This window comes from Peromyscus maniculatus, chromosome 10 (genome assembly GCF_049852395.1).
Source record: "Peromyscus maniculatus bairdii isolate BWxNUB_F1_BW_parent chromosome 10, HU_Pman_BW_mat_3.1, whole genome shotgun sequence".
Classification (NCBI taxonomy): Eukaryota; Metazoa; Chordata; class Mammalia; order Rodentia; family Cricetidae; genus Peromyscus; species Peromyscus maniculatus.
In genome coordinates this window covers 83,082,409-83,097,495 of record NC_134861.1, presented here as the reverse complement: position 1 = coordinate 83,097,495, position 15,087 = coordinate 83,082,409, and the positions used below count along the sequence as shown (strand labels likewise).

Sequence of the window (15,087 nt, the reverse complement as noted above, 5' to 3'; positions counted from 1 at the left end):
CTTCTTGTGGGGATCACGACCCACAGGTTGAGAATCCCTGCTGTAGGGTCTCACATGTAACCGAAGCTGGCTTGGGATTTACTATGTAGCCTGACAAGCCTCTGGCTTCAGTCTCCTGGGTACCAGAATTGTAGAAGTGAGTCTGTCTCTTTTCTCAAATAATCCTGCTATGTGTATATGTGTGTATGATACATATGTGTGCATGTATGTGTTGTATGTGTGTGACTGCATGTGTGTGTATGTATATGTGTGTGGTATATTTGTGTATGTGTGTATGATATATTTGTGTGTATGTGTGTGTGCATGTGTGTGAATATTATGTATACATGTGTGTGATGTGTGTGCATGCATATATGTGTGTTTGTGCATGAGTGTGTGTGTGTGTGTGTGTGTGTGTGTGTGTGTATGTATGTGTGTGGTGGTGGTGGTAGAACCCACAGAGCCATACCCCCAGCCCTATGCTTCCCGTCTGGTTTCTCTTCCTATTCTTTTAATATGTGCCATTTGATCTTGCTCTTTATGGACCCCACTATGCTTCAAGGAAGCATTCATCTAGATACGAGAGAACTTACATACATTTGAAGGAGACGACTTAAAAGGTAAAGTAGTGTGCTAATCTACATGAGAGGTAATCTAGGGACACAAGTGGAGTGTATTACAATTTATTTTAAGAGTAAAGGGTGGCTTGAATTAAATAGTGACTTACTCAGATTAAATTAAAATAATTTAGAATTTTTGAGAAGGGTTGTGTGGGAAACAATTAAATTTCTGGTAAGGAAATGACACAGTAAAAGAGGATTCTATAACAAGAAATAGCAAATTGTATATTACAGGAAAGGAAAGAAGCCATATTTGCCTATAGCAGCAGCCTCCTCCCCAAATAGATGATATGTTCATTTCCTTAAGGCACAGCTAGACCAGACTGCTGGGCTTGATGACTAAAGCAATGCTTTGTTGTTTGAGGGGTTCTCGTGGGACCTCCTTATTATTGTGTCTCCAGAAAAATGGGCGTGAGCTCCAAATGTATTTTTTCCAAATGAAGTTTGGAAGTAGGCCACTTGTAGATTAGGACCTGTGGGTGAGGGTAAGTGAAGGGTGATGCCAACCGACTGACTGGCAGACGCAAGGGCAGTTCTGTGAAAAGCCACTGCAGGTGCAGGTTATTTAGAACCAGACCACGGCCCAGGTGTGACTCTCCTTATAAACATTTAACCACAAACCTGCTCTACCAGGCTGTGTGGAAAGCTTTTGGAGAGAACGTTTTTTTTTTTTTTTTTGGTTGTCTTAATTTTTAATTTTTAGAAATATTTTATAATAAAATTTATTTCTCATGTTTTGAGTTTTTTAGATTTAAAATTTTGTTTTCTGATATCTAAATAAAAATTTGACAAATACTGTGACTAAACACCAATATTGCAATTTCTGCTTGCAAAAGCTGAAATATTTAGGGATAAGAAATACCAATTAGAAGAGATTTTCCCATACAGATGTGGAAAAATGAGTGTCTTGGACTTTGGTACTTCAGAAGGTGCAGAGAACTGGAAATTAGGTCCAGGTTCCACTTTTCATTTTATTTTTAAGGTGACCATGGCTGATTGTAAAATCCAGACTAGAGCTGAGTGTGTGGCATATGTCTGTGATCTCAGGCCATCAGAGCTGGAGGTAGGAAAACCAGGAGTTCAGAGCAAGCCTCTTCTCCATAGCATGCATGAGGCGGGTCTGGTTACATGGCTCAACAAAGAAGCAAAAAACCAAAAATGTAAAATAGATCATATTTTTCTTTATTTCCCTCCTTTTTGTTTTGTTTTTTCCTTTTTTGAGGTAGCATCTCATGTGACTTAAGTTACTGTGAAGCTGAAAAATGATGTCAAACTCTGGATCAACTTGCTTCCATCTGCCAGGGTGCTGGGACTCCAGGCATGTGCTACTGTGCCTAGAAAAATGTGTACAATTTAAATAGGAAAAAACTGTTTCTCTTGGGCCAGTGAGCTAGCTTAGTGTATAGAAGAACTTATGGCCCAAGACTGATTTCTGAGTTGATCCCCAGAAGCACAGTGAAGGACAGAACTGACTCCCAAATGTTGTCCTCTGACTTCCACATACACACCGTGGCACACAAGGCCTTACTCATACACACATTATATATACACAATAGTGGTAATAATAAAATAAAATGATTGGTAACATTGCTTGTGCAATCAAATATCCCACAACATTTCCCCCTTTTAACTCTAACACAGTAAAACTATATACAGTAAGAAATATTGTCAGATATTGTCTAAATAAAAAGGAAAGGTCTTAACTCTAGCACAGTAAAACTATATACAATGAGAACAGTTATCAGGTAAGAATTACATTCATAATGTCCAGTCCATTAGTAATTGGCAAATTTGGAGAAAGTACTCTGTTATCTATCCTATCTTGGTGAGTCCAAAGTTTTATACCTAAAGTACTTTCTATCATAACCTAAAAATAATCTTTTTAGACCTTAAAATATTTTCTTATATCAACAACTTAAGCTTTTATGTCCCTCAACCTCATAAACTTTACATCTCTCTTGTAAGTTTCTTTACTGAATTTGGTATCAAATAAAATTATTTATGAATCTAGTCTTCAACCCCCATCAGAGACCCGAGAAGGATATACCATTACCTGAGTAAACAAGAAGTGCAGAGCAAGCAACTTCCAAAACTATAGAAACGACAGAGACAGCTGGCTGCTGGACAGTCACCCAAGGTTCCCCTGTAATATTGGGACATCCATCTTCGGCCTATAGGCCTAGAATATCTGACAGACTTTCTGTGAAGCAGAAAATTTGAAGGATTGGCCTACCTTGTCTTGGTGAAGTTAGGCAGTCATTTTCCTTTGTGTCCTGCTTGTCCAGTTTGGACAGTAACTGTCAGCAGTTGAGACAAGGGCAGTGTCTTGCCCAATGGCTAGCTTTGCCACATTCAAAGCAAACTCCATATGGAGGTTCTTTGATGCCCATCTTCCTTTTTTGATGTAGATTGGTGTTGCTAGGAGCAGATGTGTCTCACTGCCATGAAAAGCCTTATGTTATTAAAACATCTTAAATGCCATATTTTGTATGTAGATCTCTGAAGATAGGTTTGAAGACCACCTATCTAAAACACATGAAGCTAAATAAATATTTCTGTGAACATCTAAACCCTTACTCAAGTTTGATTGTTATCTTAATTATCCTACACAGTTTCAGGTACTAGAACTTTACAGTTTTAAATGAGTTGCATAGGTATAATACCTTATAGTATGTTGTAACAAAAATAACCTTAAATTTGTATCAGTATACAAAAATCCATACCATTGTAAAATATTTGAGACTAGTAGTTGCATTTTGGTCTAAAAGTAGATTCAATAATCTACCCTTTTTATCCTATCATTCCTATATTCCCCCTTTTTTCTTTTCAGAAAGAGATCCATGAATCTAATCTCCTTTGCTTAATTTCCTCCCCGACCATGAGCAATAACAACATGCAACTAACCCCCCCCTAAACAATGACAAAAATCCATATCCCATTGAATGACAAAAACCATCCACCCTGCCTCTTGGGAATGTGGGTGTTGTGTTCTTCAAATTAGTTCCTGTTGTCTGGGAGTGACAGCATCATTAGGGGACCCTGAAAAAAATTGGGATAATGGTCAAATCCTGGAAGAGCTAGTGGTATCATTTGTCGTCCTGTCTCTGTGTGATGGGAAAGTGCAGGACTTGTCTGAAGTCTTGGCTGGAGTAGTCTATGAGGCTGGACTACCTTAGTTAACTTTGAAGTTGTCCTGAGCAGTTTGTAGTCTGAAGCTGATCTTTGAGTGGTATTTGTCAGCTTAGAGGTGTTACCACAATTCAGGTAGAACTGTCATTGCAGGGCCCCATCATCTTGGAGACCTCAAAGATCACTGCTAGGAATGGTCATAGTTCACTGCAGAAAACTTAAACATTTCAAATGTCATATACAGTAGATCTCCAAAAGCTTAGAGGACCACAATCTATTAAGTACATTCGGAGTATAAAAACTTAGTTCCTAGTTACCTGCTTCAGACTCAAACCTAAAAATACGTACAGGAAGCTAGATGAAGCTTGTTTCTAAAATTAGTTAGTGCTCTGTATGACTACTATGATCCCAACAGAAAGTATATACATACATACATACACATATATACATATCTATGTGCATATATATAATTTTATACATTTTGAGATAATATTTATACCTTAAGAAAAGTTTTAAAGAGTCAAAATAGAACCAAAGGATTATGAGGTTAGTGGCAATATAATAATCCCTTAATGTTGCTTTTCTTTTGCTCTATGCCAGGTGGCTCTTCTAATATGAGACAGAGATTTTGGATTTCCTGTAACAAGCATGCTTGGGTTTAGAGAAGGAGAGAGCCGCACTCCAACGTCAAACCCAGCTTTGATTTTTAATTGACTTGGACCGCAAAAAGACCATTTGCCTTTTATGTTTGTAGAGAGCAAAACAAATATTTGGGAGGATTAATGAACTTCTACCATGTTGGAAGCATGCTATTCCATTAGGCCAATTTGCTCTTTTTCTTGGGACATTTTCTCTTGATGATTTGCTCTTTTTCTTCAGATGTCTCATTTGTCCAATGGTCTTTAGATTCCATAGTTGGATGCTTTTATTCTCCTGGAAAGACAAAAACAAAACCTTGCCCCAACCCTACTTTTGGGAGTCCTTTCTTGGCAAGTTATATTTTTGTTTAGGCAAAATATTTTTTTGGCAACAGAAAAAGTATTATCTTTTTTTTTTTTTTTTTTTTTTTTTTTTTGAGCTGAGGATTGAACCCAGGGCCTTGCACTTGCTAGGCAAGCGCTCTACCACTTAGCTAAATCCCCAACCTCAGTATTATCTTTTAATAATAATTTTTTCCTGATTCAAAGTTAATTTTGTTAACACAGTGTTAGTGCTTCACAGTGCGATCAGATATCCTGCAACAGTTATTCTCATCATGAAGCATACGGTGTCGTTTCCATTTTCCTCCTCACTCTGCTGCATCTAGGCATCTAGGGGGTTTTCTTCTTTGTTCCTTGACCTGTGCAGGCCATGCTTTCCCCCATCAAATACCATTTATTTGCTTTTTTTCCCTTGTAGCATTTTGTTTGTTTGTTTCTGTAGTAGGCAGAATAATGGCCCCTTCAAAACGTCTTTCCCTTGTGCAGCAGGAGAGATGACTTTATGGTTAAGGGCACTTGTTCTTGCAAAGGTCCCAGGCTCCATTCCAAGCACCCACATCGTGGCTCACAACCATCTATAACTCTAGTTCCAGGGGACCTGATGCCCTCTTCTGACCTCACTTGCTGATTTTGATGATAAAGGGACTACATACAAGTCAGGGCATGCACTCAGCTTCTGGAAGCTCAGAAAACCTTGTAGCCAGCAAGGAAATGGGGAGTGAGTCTTAACAATGGTGAGGCATGAATTCTGCCAACAATTTGAATAAGCTTAAAAGTGGATTATCTCTCAGTTTGTTGAGATAAGAGTCTGGGGACAAGGGATGTAGCTTGGTGATAGACTGCTTGCTGTCCAGCACATAGCCCTCCAGTTCAGTATCCATCATGACAAAAATAACAAAAACTCCCAAATTCCCAGATTAGGTTGATGGATACCTCAGTCTACAATGCAAACCTGGAGTGGACTCATTAGCCTAGCCTATCTAGGGATGTAACAGAATCCTGAAAATGTCAATGATGGTGTTTTAAATCACTCTGTATGGCTGTATGAGCGTCATCTGATTTGTTCATGTTTCTGCCTAGACATGCCTCCTCCTCAGAGCCTTTCCCAAGTACACTGTCTGAAGTAGATGACTCCAGCCCTGCTCCACGTGCTCTCATTTTATTCCTGTGCAGATTTCTTTTGGAGCATTTATCACAATGGGTATTTATTGAGCTTTCTTTTTCTTGTCTGTCTTCCCAGAGTATAACGTCTGGGAAGACAAGTCCTTTTAGAATATTGAAAACAACACAGCAAGGATCTTGGTGGGAGGACAGACTTTCAGTAAGAACAAAGGTTTAGGTCCTCTGTTGAAATAGGAAAAAACCACCTCCCCTTTCCAGACAGTGTTTCACTTTGTAGCCTGGGCTGGCTTTGAACTCATGGCAGTCCTCCTGTGTCAGCCACATGAGTGCCGAGATTGAGGGGTGAGCGATCACGCCCAGCTGAAAAACTCCTTTATCCTCCACTAGTAACTAGATGTGTGACTGAGGGTGGCAACCAGGGACATTTGGGAAGTTTTAATGTGTTTGATGCTGCACTGATAATGAATACTTGTCACATGTGTTTTATAGAGACATCAGAGTTTTCACTTAAGAATGCTTCGTCTTACTGCATCTCTCTGTTTTGAAGATCTTCCTTCTCGTGCTAATAGAATCTTCCCTTAGTTTACTTCCCTGAGTTGATCCAACAGTTATTTCTGCTCTGCCTTTTGTGTCAAAGTTACACAAGTTAGAGAAAGTTTATATGGAGACATGGTAAAGGCTGTGTTTCTGATGGCTCACCATCATATCCACACGGCGACTGTGTTTGGGGGAGAGAGCTCTCCCATGTCAGTTCTCTCCTCATGTGCGCTCATGAGACTGTCAGTTAATTGTGGATTTCTGGTGTTAGGGTTCTTGATTATAAGCATAGCTGTGGGGTTTTCCTATAACTGACAGCATGTATTATACAGTGTCTCAAGTATACATGTTAGTTTTCTTTTAAAATTATTAATTTCTCTTTTTTAGAATCAGTGGATTTTAGAGTCTGTTTATATGAATGCTAAGAATGTGAAAGAAGGTAACTTGAAGGGTGATTATTCTCTTTTACTTCATGTATTCTTTATGAAAATACTCAACATACTATCAAATATATGAAGGGGTTCACATTATATTGTGCCTTCTGTAGCATTTTTGGAAATACTGAGGAGTTAGTTTTTTAAAAGGGATTCATTATGATTTTTATGTATCTAGGTGTTTGTCTGCATGCATGTGTATGTAATATGTGTGCCAAGTACCCAGGAAAGCCAGGAGAGGGTCAAATTCCCTGGTACTAAAGTTACAGATGGTTGTTAGCTGCCATGTGGATGCTGGGAGCTGAACTTAGGTCCTCTGCAAGAACAGTCAGTACTCTTAACTATTGAAACATTTCTCTAGCCCCAGAAATTACTTTTAAAATCTAAAAGATTGTTAGGTTACTTGAAATTTATAGACTGACATTTAGTTCAAGATTTAATGTGTACTTTGTTTTTAATGTTTGTTGTGGCTGGTTGGGAAATTTTATTTATTATTAAAACTTGTTTTCTCCACTTGTAGTTCTAGGACAGATGGGAAATATGCTGCATGACATTAAATGTAGACCGTAATCCATTAAAAAGAAAATCAAGAGATTTCTGTTCCGTCTTAGACTTAGAGCCAAGAAGGCTATTAAAATATCATGCTTCAAGTGTTTCTGTGGCAGAAGGCCAGGCTGCTGTCACAAGTCCCTTTGCATGAGAAGAGGCTTCCCCATGGAGAGATGGTCCTGAAGAGAGGCTAAGGAGGGACAGAGTATATGTCTTTGTCAGTGAAAAGGGGCAGTGCAGTCTGGAGCTGCCTGTGGTGGCTCAGGCCTGTAATCCCAGCGCTTTGGAGGCTGAGGCTGGAGTTCAAGCTCAGACAGAGCCACACAGTTAAGTGTTAGTCCCGTCTGGGAGGAAATATGATGCCATGTCTCAAACAGCAACAACAAGAAAACACAAAGTTTCAGTCTTTGTTGTTGTATGGCTGTACGACATAGCTTGAGATGAACTGATACACACAAATGTACTTATGGGTTGTTGGTGGTTGTAGATAAGACTTTAGGGGTATATAGCAGAAAACTCTCCCTGCACTATCCCATTGAGCTTGTTTCTTAATAATTTAAGTCTGATGGCACATGTGTCATGTTTTCAGATATTGTGAAATTGAGAGAAATAACTAACATGCTCATCTGCAAAAGACTGAGTCAAAAAGATTGTAATGTTAGTCTGACACTTAGGGCCGTGGCCAAGTCTCACACCCAGATGCAGACTGTTCAAATATTGACTGTGGAGAAGCCAACTGTGATGGCCTAGGCTGGTAACTCAGCACTCAGGAAGCTGCAGTAGGAGGATTTCAAGGAGGAGTTCAAGGCTAGCCCTGGCTACATAGTGAGTACCAGGCCAGCTAGGATAACATGGGAAGACCCTGTTTCAAAACAGCACCAGCCTCTCCCCACAAACCAAACGACAGCTCAGCTAACTTGTTTTCAGTGTGATGCTATTTGTTTTAAAAGTTTAATCTTTATTAACCCCATACTCTTTCATACTTAATGTTGGTGCCCTCTCTGCCCATAGGCTTCTTATCCACTAGTTTTCAAACTTCAAAGTACATCAGAATCAGATGGGATGCCCTTTGAAAACACATATTCTTAGGCCATCGCTCCAGAAATTGGCTCAGTGTAAACAGGAAATCCTATGTTAACTAATATTTCAAGTGATTGTAGGTGGGTGATCCCTAGGCTGCACAGGCAAACACTGATTTCAGACCCTGTATTACCTGTGACAAAAGTACACTACAGCACCATCTTTACAGTTAGATATGTAGTTTACACAGTGCACACACTAAACCACAGGATTAGGAAAGTGACAAAAAGAAACAGAGACACCAAATACGATAATAATCACAAATATATCATACTTTGCTTTTCTACAGAAGAAGATTTTGAGGAAACTTCGCTTTCTCCAGGGATATATCCAAGTTGTTTGAGGGAGGCAGTTGAGACTTGAGTATTATTTCAAGGAAATAGTGACTTAAACTACCCAGTTAACTTTTGGGGGTGAGAGAGAGTCAGGGTGTCATGTAGCCCAGGTTGACTGTAGATTTGCTGTGTAGTCAAGGTTGGCCTGAACTCATGAGTTCTTTTTGCTTCTACTTCTCACATACTGGGATTATAGGCGGTCGATTGCTCAGCTATATTCACCCATGAATTCACTATCATTCATATTCTCTCTCTCTGTTATAGAATAAGTCAGTCATTTAGAAACTGTAGTTGGGGTTAGGAACTTAAAAGTTGTTGATAGTTGTTTTGATTTCCATAATTACCACAAATATCCTCTTAGATCGGTGTGCTTTTCTGGTAGATAAAATTGTCCCTGGGAGTCCTGTCCTGCTCTCTCGCCCACACCCCCCTCTCTTCTCTCCTTTTCCTTTTCTGGAGTCAGGGTTTGGCTTCATAGGCAGGCTGGCCTTGACCTCATGATCATTTTACCTCAGCCTTCTGAACACTTGGTTACAAGCATGCGCTACCAAACTCAGAACCAGGAGAAGCAATTTTTCTTAAACCTAAGTAATTTTTAAGTCTTATTCAGAGTAGTATTAAAATGAGAAAATACTTTGATGGTATAGTGGCATCATTTGTTATAGTGCCTGGGACTTTGCTTTTGCTAGACTTTTGCTACAGATTCTTTTTAAAATATACAATTGATTTTATTTTGTGTGTATAGGTTTTTGCCTGTATGTATGTCTGTGTACCACTTGTGTGTCTGGTACCTACGGAGACCACAAGAAGGTGCTGGATCCTCTGGAACTGGAGTTACAGGCAGTTGAGACCTGTCTTGCAGGAGCTGGGAATTAAACCTGCGTCCTCTGGAGGAGCAGCCAGTGCTCTTATCTCCTGAGTCATCTCCTCAGCCTTCACTACAGATTCTTTGAAGGATGCAATTATGTGCTCAGGTTTCATATCTTTGTCACTTCCTGCATTTAGGCTGCCTGCTTATGACCTTGAAATATTGTTTATTACCTCTTAAAATGTTAGGAGACTCTTATAAAATTATAGATAAGAGCTAAAATAACACACATTTGTTGCTATTGCATACAGATGTAGCCATCCTGTTTCCGAGACAGGAGACTGTAGGATGTTGGAGATGGGAATAGAAACTCAGGTTTCTTTTCTTTTTTTTTTTAATTTGAGAATAATTAAGTGAAAAATTTTGAGGCATATACTCCAGTGATTCAGTTTTTTTGTTGAGACAACATGGAGAGTATTGTAGTGCATGGTTCTAGAAGGAATTACTAAGGGGGAAGCAGGAAGTCATTCTCAAACCTATGGAAGTAAAATGTAACATTAGTTTAGGACTTATCAGTTTCAAATTCTACTTCTGTGTCTGAACTTATAAAATAAACTGAAAGTAGCAATAGTAAACACATGGATGTTTAACTATGATAATTTGGTTAATTCAAGGCTAGCAGAGAAACTGACACAGTATGCAATTGGGAACCTGGAAAGCTTTGTTACTTCTTATTCCTTCATTCCTTTTCTTTTCTTTCCCTGTGCTTATCGTTCCAGCCATGAAAAATGTCAAATGTTTGATTTGAAGACTAATAAGAGTGTATGCAGATGATGAAATTGAGAACTCATTTAAACATTCTCAATAGAGTTCTGACTTCACATTCTTATTAGGCTTGAGGTTTGTACATTGCTGTAGCATAAATGCAAAGCAGAAATGATTCATCAAATCCTGGCTTTGCAGGAAAGCTTTAGATTAGAAAGAAACATCTAAACATGAAGTACATCCTTCTTTCCAGAGTAGCATACAGCACAAATCTGAACCACAGTTGTGATTGTTTGCAGCTCGCCGTTGCCTGGGATGTTATTTTAAGAAAGCAGAAGCAGCATCATTTGCACACTCCTTATAGACACACACCTTGGCTCTGGCTTTCTGGCTTTAGTGTTTCAAAAGTGAAGACAGGATGAAGAAGACCCACTTGCTTCTCTGGGGAGTCCTGGCCATTTTTTTCAAGGCTGTCCTTGTAACCGGTAGGTGGTCCCTATACAATAAAGCCAGGGATAAGGGGAATTAGAGAGCAGACTGGGTCTCAGGTCTAAAGATTTATGTTTCTGCTTTGGCTGGCTAGCTGGCCAGCTGCCTTCTAATCTTGTTATATACACAGACAATGCTCATTGTATTCTTTGTTCTTTTTTCTTCTGTTTGGCTACCTCGGTCTATCGCATAACAAAATAAATATTTTGGGGTACATACAGGTAGACACACATAAGTTTCCATGTTTAACTTTGAAAATCAATAGGCCTCTCCATGAGTCTCCTTAATTACTATTCTAAAGAAGTGAAGTAATAACTGGTAATTATGATATAAAATATATTTTTATCTTATCTCTCCAGGGAAATGGAATCAGTTTCAACAACTTCCTTATATCATAACCTTTAAAAATGTTTAGTGTTGTTCAGGATGTGTGAACTTCTGATATTTTTGTTTTTCATCTTCTGTTGTCAGGAAGATGTATCAAGGGACATATTCTGAATAGAGAAGTATATCCTTATTTCAAGACAGAAATGTAATTAAGCATAATCACTTTATATTTTATTAATAACATGAATAATACATTTTAAAAATATTATTTAAAATATAAAATACTAGTAGCAAAACATATGAGTATATAAACACTTGTGTTTTCAAACATGTTTATATATTTGTAAGCATGTCTATATAAAATAGATGTAGCTATATATAAAATAGTTGTTCTCCATCTCCTGTTTTTTGAGACAGGATCTCACTATGTAGACCAGGATGGTCTCAAAGTCCAAATTCCTCTGCCTCTGCTGGGATTGCAGGCATGTGCCGTCATACCTAGCCAGTTCTACCTTATTGAATTGTGTATTATGGTATTTTGGTATTATGCTAAAAGCTTTACTTGCAGTATTCCACTTAATTTTCACAATACCCTTTTCTGCATCTTTTTATTATTTCCAGCAAGTTGAAACACTTGGCACTGAGGTGAAATACCCTATCTAAGCTCGCAGTAGCAAGTGACAGGTAGACTTGGGCAATTTGACTGCATAGCCCCCATTCCTAACTGCTGTCTTGTTTTGTTGGCACAGTGGAGCCACCTTTAGTGAACCCATTGAAGTCATATCCACAACACAGTGCTGTGTAATTCTATTTGTTTGAATGCAATTCAATTTAGCAAATACTTTATTGCACATCTACCCTGTCTCAGATGCTTTTAAATAAAATAACTTGTTAGGAAAAGGGCTTAATTTTAGGGAGAAAATGTTACAGTCTAGGTCTTGGTAAAGAGTTTTTGTACATTTTCTGGTAGATATATTAAGCTGATTATTTTTTTAAAAAATATGTGAGTAGTAATGATGGTCTCTTATGTTTCTGGAAAGGAAATAAATATGCCTTATAGAGTGTGGCTATTTTCTATTTAATACTTACTAATGAAGCAATTTTCTTGGCTGTTAATGTATATCTCTGATCAGACATTACATACTCACGTATATTTTCATTAAGAGAAGCATTTAAGAGTTATAGACACAGATGAAAGGAAGAGAACACCATTTGAATTATTTTGCCCTTTTTAGAGAATTAATAAGTGCTATATCATTATCTTAAATTGCCCCTGACATCTCTTCTCCAGCACCATGCAGACTTATTTTTGATGGTTTATTAAGAATTTATGAATAATAGCATACTAGTACATTGTTCTTCAAACAATTAAGAATGCAATAACAGCAATCTTAAAATGTTTGAAGTATGGGGGGAGGGGTGGGCGAGAGGGGGAGAACAGGGGAATCTGTGGCTATTATGTTGAACTGAATGGTGTTGTAAAATAATAAAAAAAAATGTTTGAAGTAGTTATTACCATTAAGACTGAATCTCAATTAAGTTCTCTCTGCTGTCAGGAATAGTTAGGTCTCCAAGTAGAATGATCTCTGTCCTGACCCTTTAACCTTTATAGTTTGACTGTCTGTACTAATTCTTCATAAGTTTTTCAGTTGAAACTCAATGGGGGTGGATTTTAAAAGTTGCATACCTGAAGTTATAGAAAAAAGAATATTGTGCATCATTATTATTTAACTAGAACTATTAAAATAAGACTATTACTGGCTCTTAGATGATCTGGTATTGATTCAACATCATATAATTAGAATTTGTCTTTGTTTATTCTTTGCAATATTTACATCTCTTTGAGTCATGGATCAGAGAATGAATATTGACTCTCAAAGTTAAAGCTTTAATACATACTGATATATTTACTAATTTTTCTGTATAATGATATTGTATATTAAATTGAACTCATATGTAACAATATTTTCTAAGTTGTTTTTACAGCAAAACTTTGCAGACAGTGTTTTTCATTGATATCCATTCTCTCCTTTAAAAGAGTTCTAAGAAATATTAATATAGCTCTTGCTACTCTGTTTGGCTGGATCTGTGTCCTGTGATTATTGTTATAAAAAACAATATATATAGTTTAGGAAAGTTTGGGTGGAGAACATTAAATATTACAAAATAACATAGTTTTGGGAGAAAAGATGCTTGTTCCAATACAATTTAAGGGAAAATTTTTTTTACAAAAAGAAATGAGAGTTCTGGAATGACTCAGTGTTTCCAGTTGGATTTATAAATGCTTCATATATTTCCTTTGATTGAGGAATACTGTAGATTTCTGTTTTATCTTTCATATTGGTGTTTATTATTGATTTTTACTAGGTGACATCACTAAAAAAATTAGAAGCATTAGATAGAAATCAGAATTCTTTCAGCCTAGCTTCTTCTTCCTCTTCTTTTTTTTTTGGGGGGGGGGCGCGGTTTTGATTTTTCGAGACAGGGTTTCTTTGTGTAGTTTTGGTGCCTGTCCTGGATCTCGCTCTGTAGATCAGGCTGGCCTCCAACTCGCAGAGATCCTCCTGGCTCTTCCTCCTGAGTGCTGGGATTAAAGGTGTGTGCCACCAGCGCCCAGCTTTAGCTTCTCATTAATTTTTGCAATGAAGTAAAAGAAAATTCCTTTTAGATTGTATCTAGACTTCCTTTGCTCTTTTAGATTTGAAAAGGAAAAAAATAGATTTGAAAAGGAAAAAAATAGATTGGAACTGATGAATAATAAAAATTAAAGTTTTTGATCCAGGTGTAGTGGCATACTCTTGTAACCTCAGCACTTCAGGTGGTAGAAGCAGGGGATGGAGAGTTCAAAACCAGCCACAGCTGCAAAGTGAGTTTCAGGCCAGCCTGGGCTGGATGAGACTTCTTATATAATATTCAGGCAAGAAAAGCAAACTAACTCATCTTAAAACACATGCACTTTTTTTTTTTTTTTTTTTTTTTGGATGGACAAAATCTCTTTATGTAATACAGACTGTCTTGGAATTTACTAGATAGCCCTGGAATTTCTCATCCTTCCCCCTGAATTTTCTAAGCACTGGGATTGTGGGCCTGCACCACAACACCCAGGACAACATAGATCTGTGTTTTCTTTTTTCATGATACATTTTACCTTTCAAACCCAAGGTGATGATGAAAGGATCCTTCTTGCTGACAACAAATGCATGTGTACCCGAGTTACTTCCAGGATCATCCGGTCCACCGAGAATCCTAATGAGGACATTGTGGAGAGAAATATCCGAATTGTGTATGTGACATTCACATTTCTGCTCTTTTCTCTTATAAGCAGATACTTTGTGTTATTAAGCCTTCTTTTCTTTTTAAAGGCAATCATGCAAGGTTTCCTGAGAGAGCTCCCTAGAGCGGGGGAGGGGTGGTGGTGGTCTTCAAGGGGGTTGCCTGGTTTAAATGTAGTGTCTTGAATCCACTTTTGATGTGTAGCACCTTTAATGAGATCAAATCATGACTTAACTGAAGTTGAATTTTGTTAACAAGCTTGAGGGAATTTTACAGAAGTTGAGGGCAGAAGTGAAGGAAACCAGAGGTTTCTACTTAGTCACCGACGTGCCCGTTTATATGCACGATTTCAGTTTGAATCACTTGAGGTGTTCTTAGTCAGCTCAAGCTGCAACTTCAGGTAATGGTAAACCCTCGACTTTGTTCTCTAATTCTGGACTAGTGAGTATTTTTACACTGTCTTCATAAAGCAGACTGACTAAAGCTGACAGATTGACTTTCCACTCAGACTGGATCAGAGCTATTTATTTCATTTCACATACAGCCCAGACTTATATACTTGGTAGCACTTAATCAATAGCAAGGATACTGATAACACTTGAGAAATAAGATTTCTACTTCATCCAACCAGTGACTAATTTTCCTTGCTAAGTACTCCCA

General features: G+C 37.9%; 1 protein-coding gene across 2 annotated transcripts in view; it reads left to right on the top strand.

Annotated features, from left to right (window-relative positions):
* Jchain (joining chain of multimeric IgA and IgM) overlaps positions 1-15,087 on the top strand; it is a 32,782-nt gene that overhangs the window by 13,377 nt on the left and 4,318 nt on the right. Inside the window, exons 2-3 of one of the 2 annotated variants that reach the window (XM_042257607.2) lie at positions 10,638-10,823; positions 14,317-14,437. In XM_042257607.2, the coding sequence (XP_042113541.1) occupies positions 10,757-10,823; positions 14,317-14,437 (188 nt within the window). In that variant the 5' untranslated portion in view covers positions 10,638-10,756. Of the gene's footprint in view, positions 1-10,597; positions 10,824-14,316; positions 14,438-15,087 lie in introns of those variants that run through there. The other variant, XM_076546577.1, reaches the window with a different exon arrangement.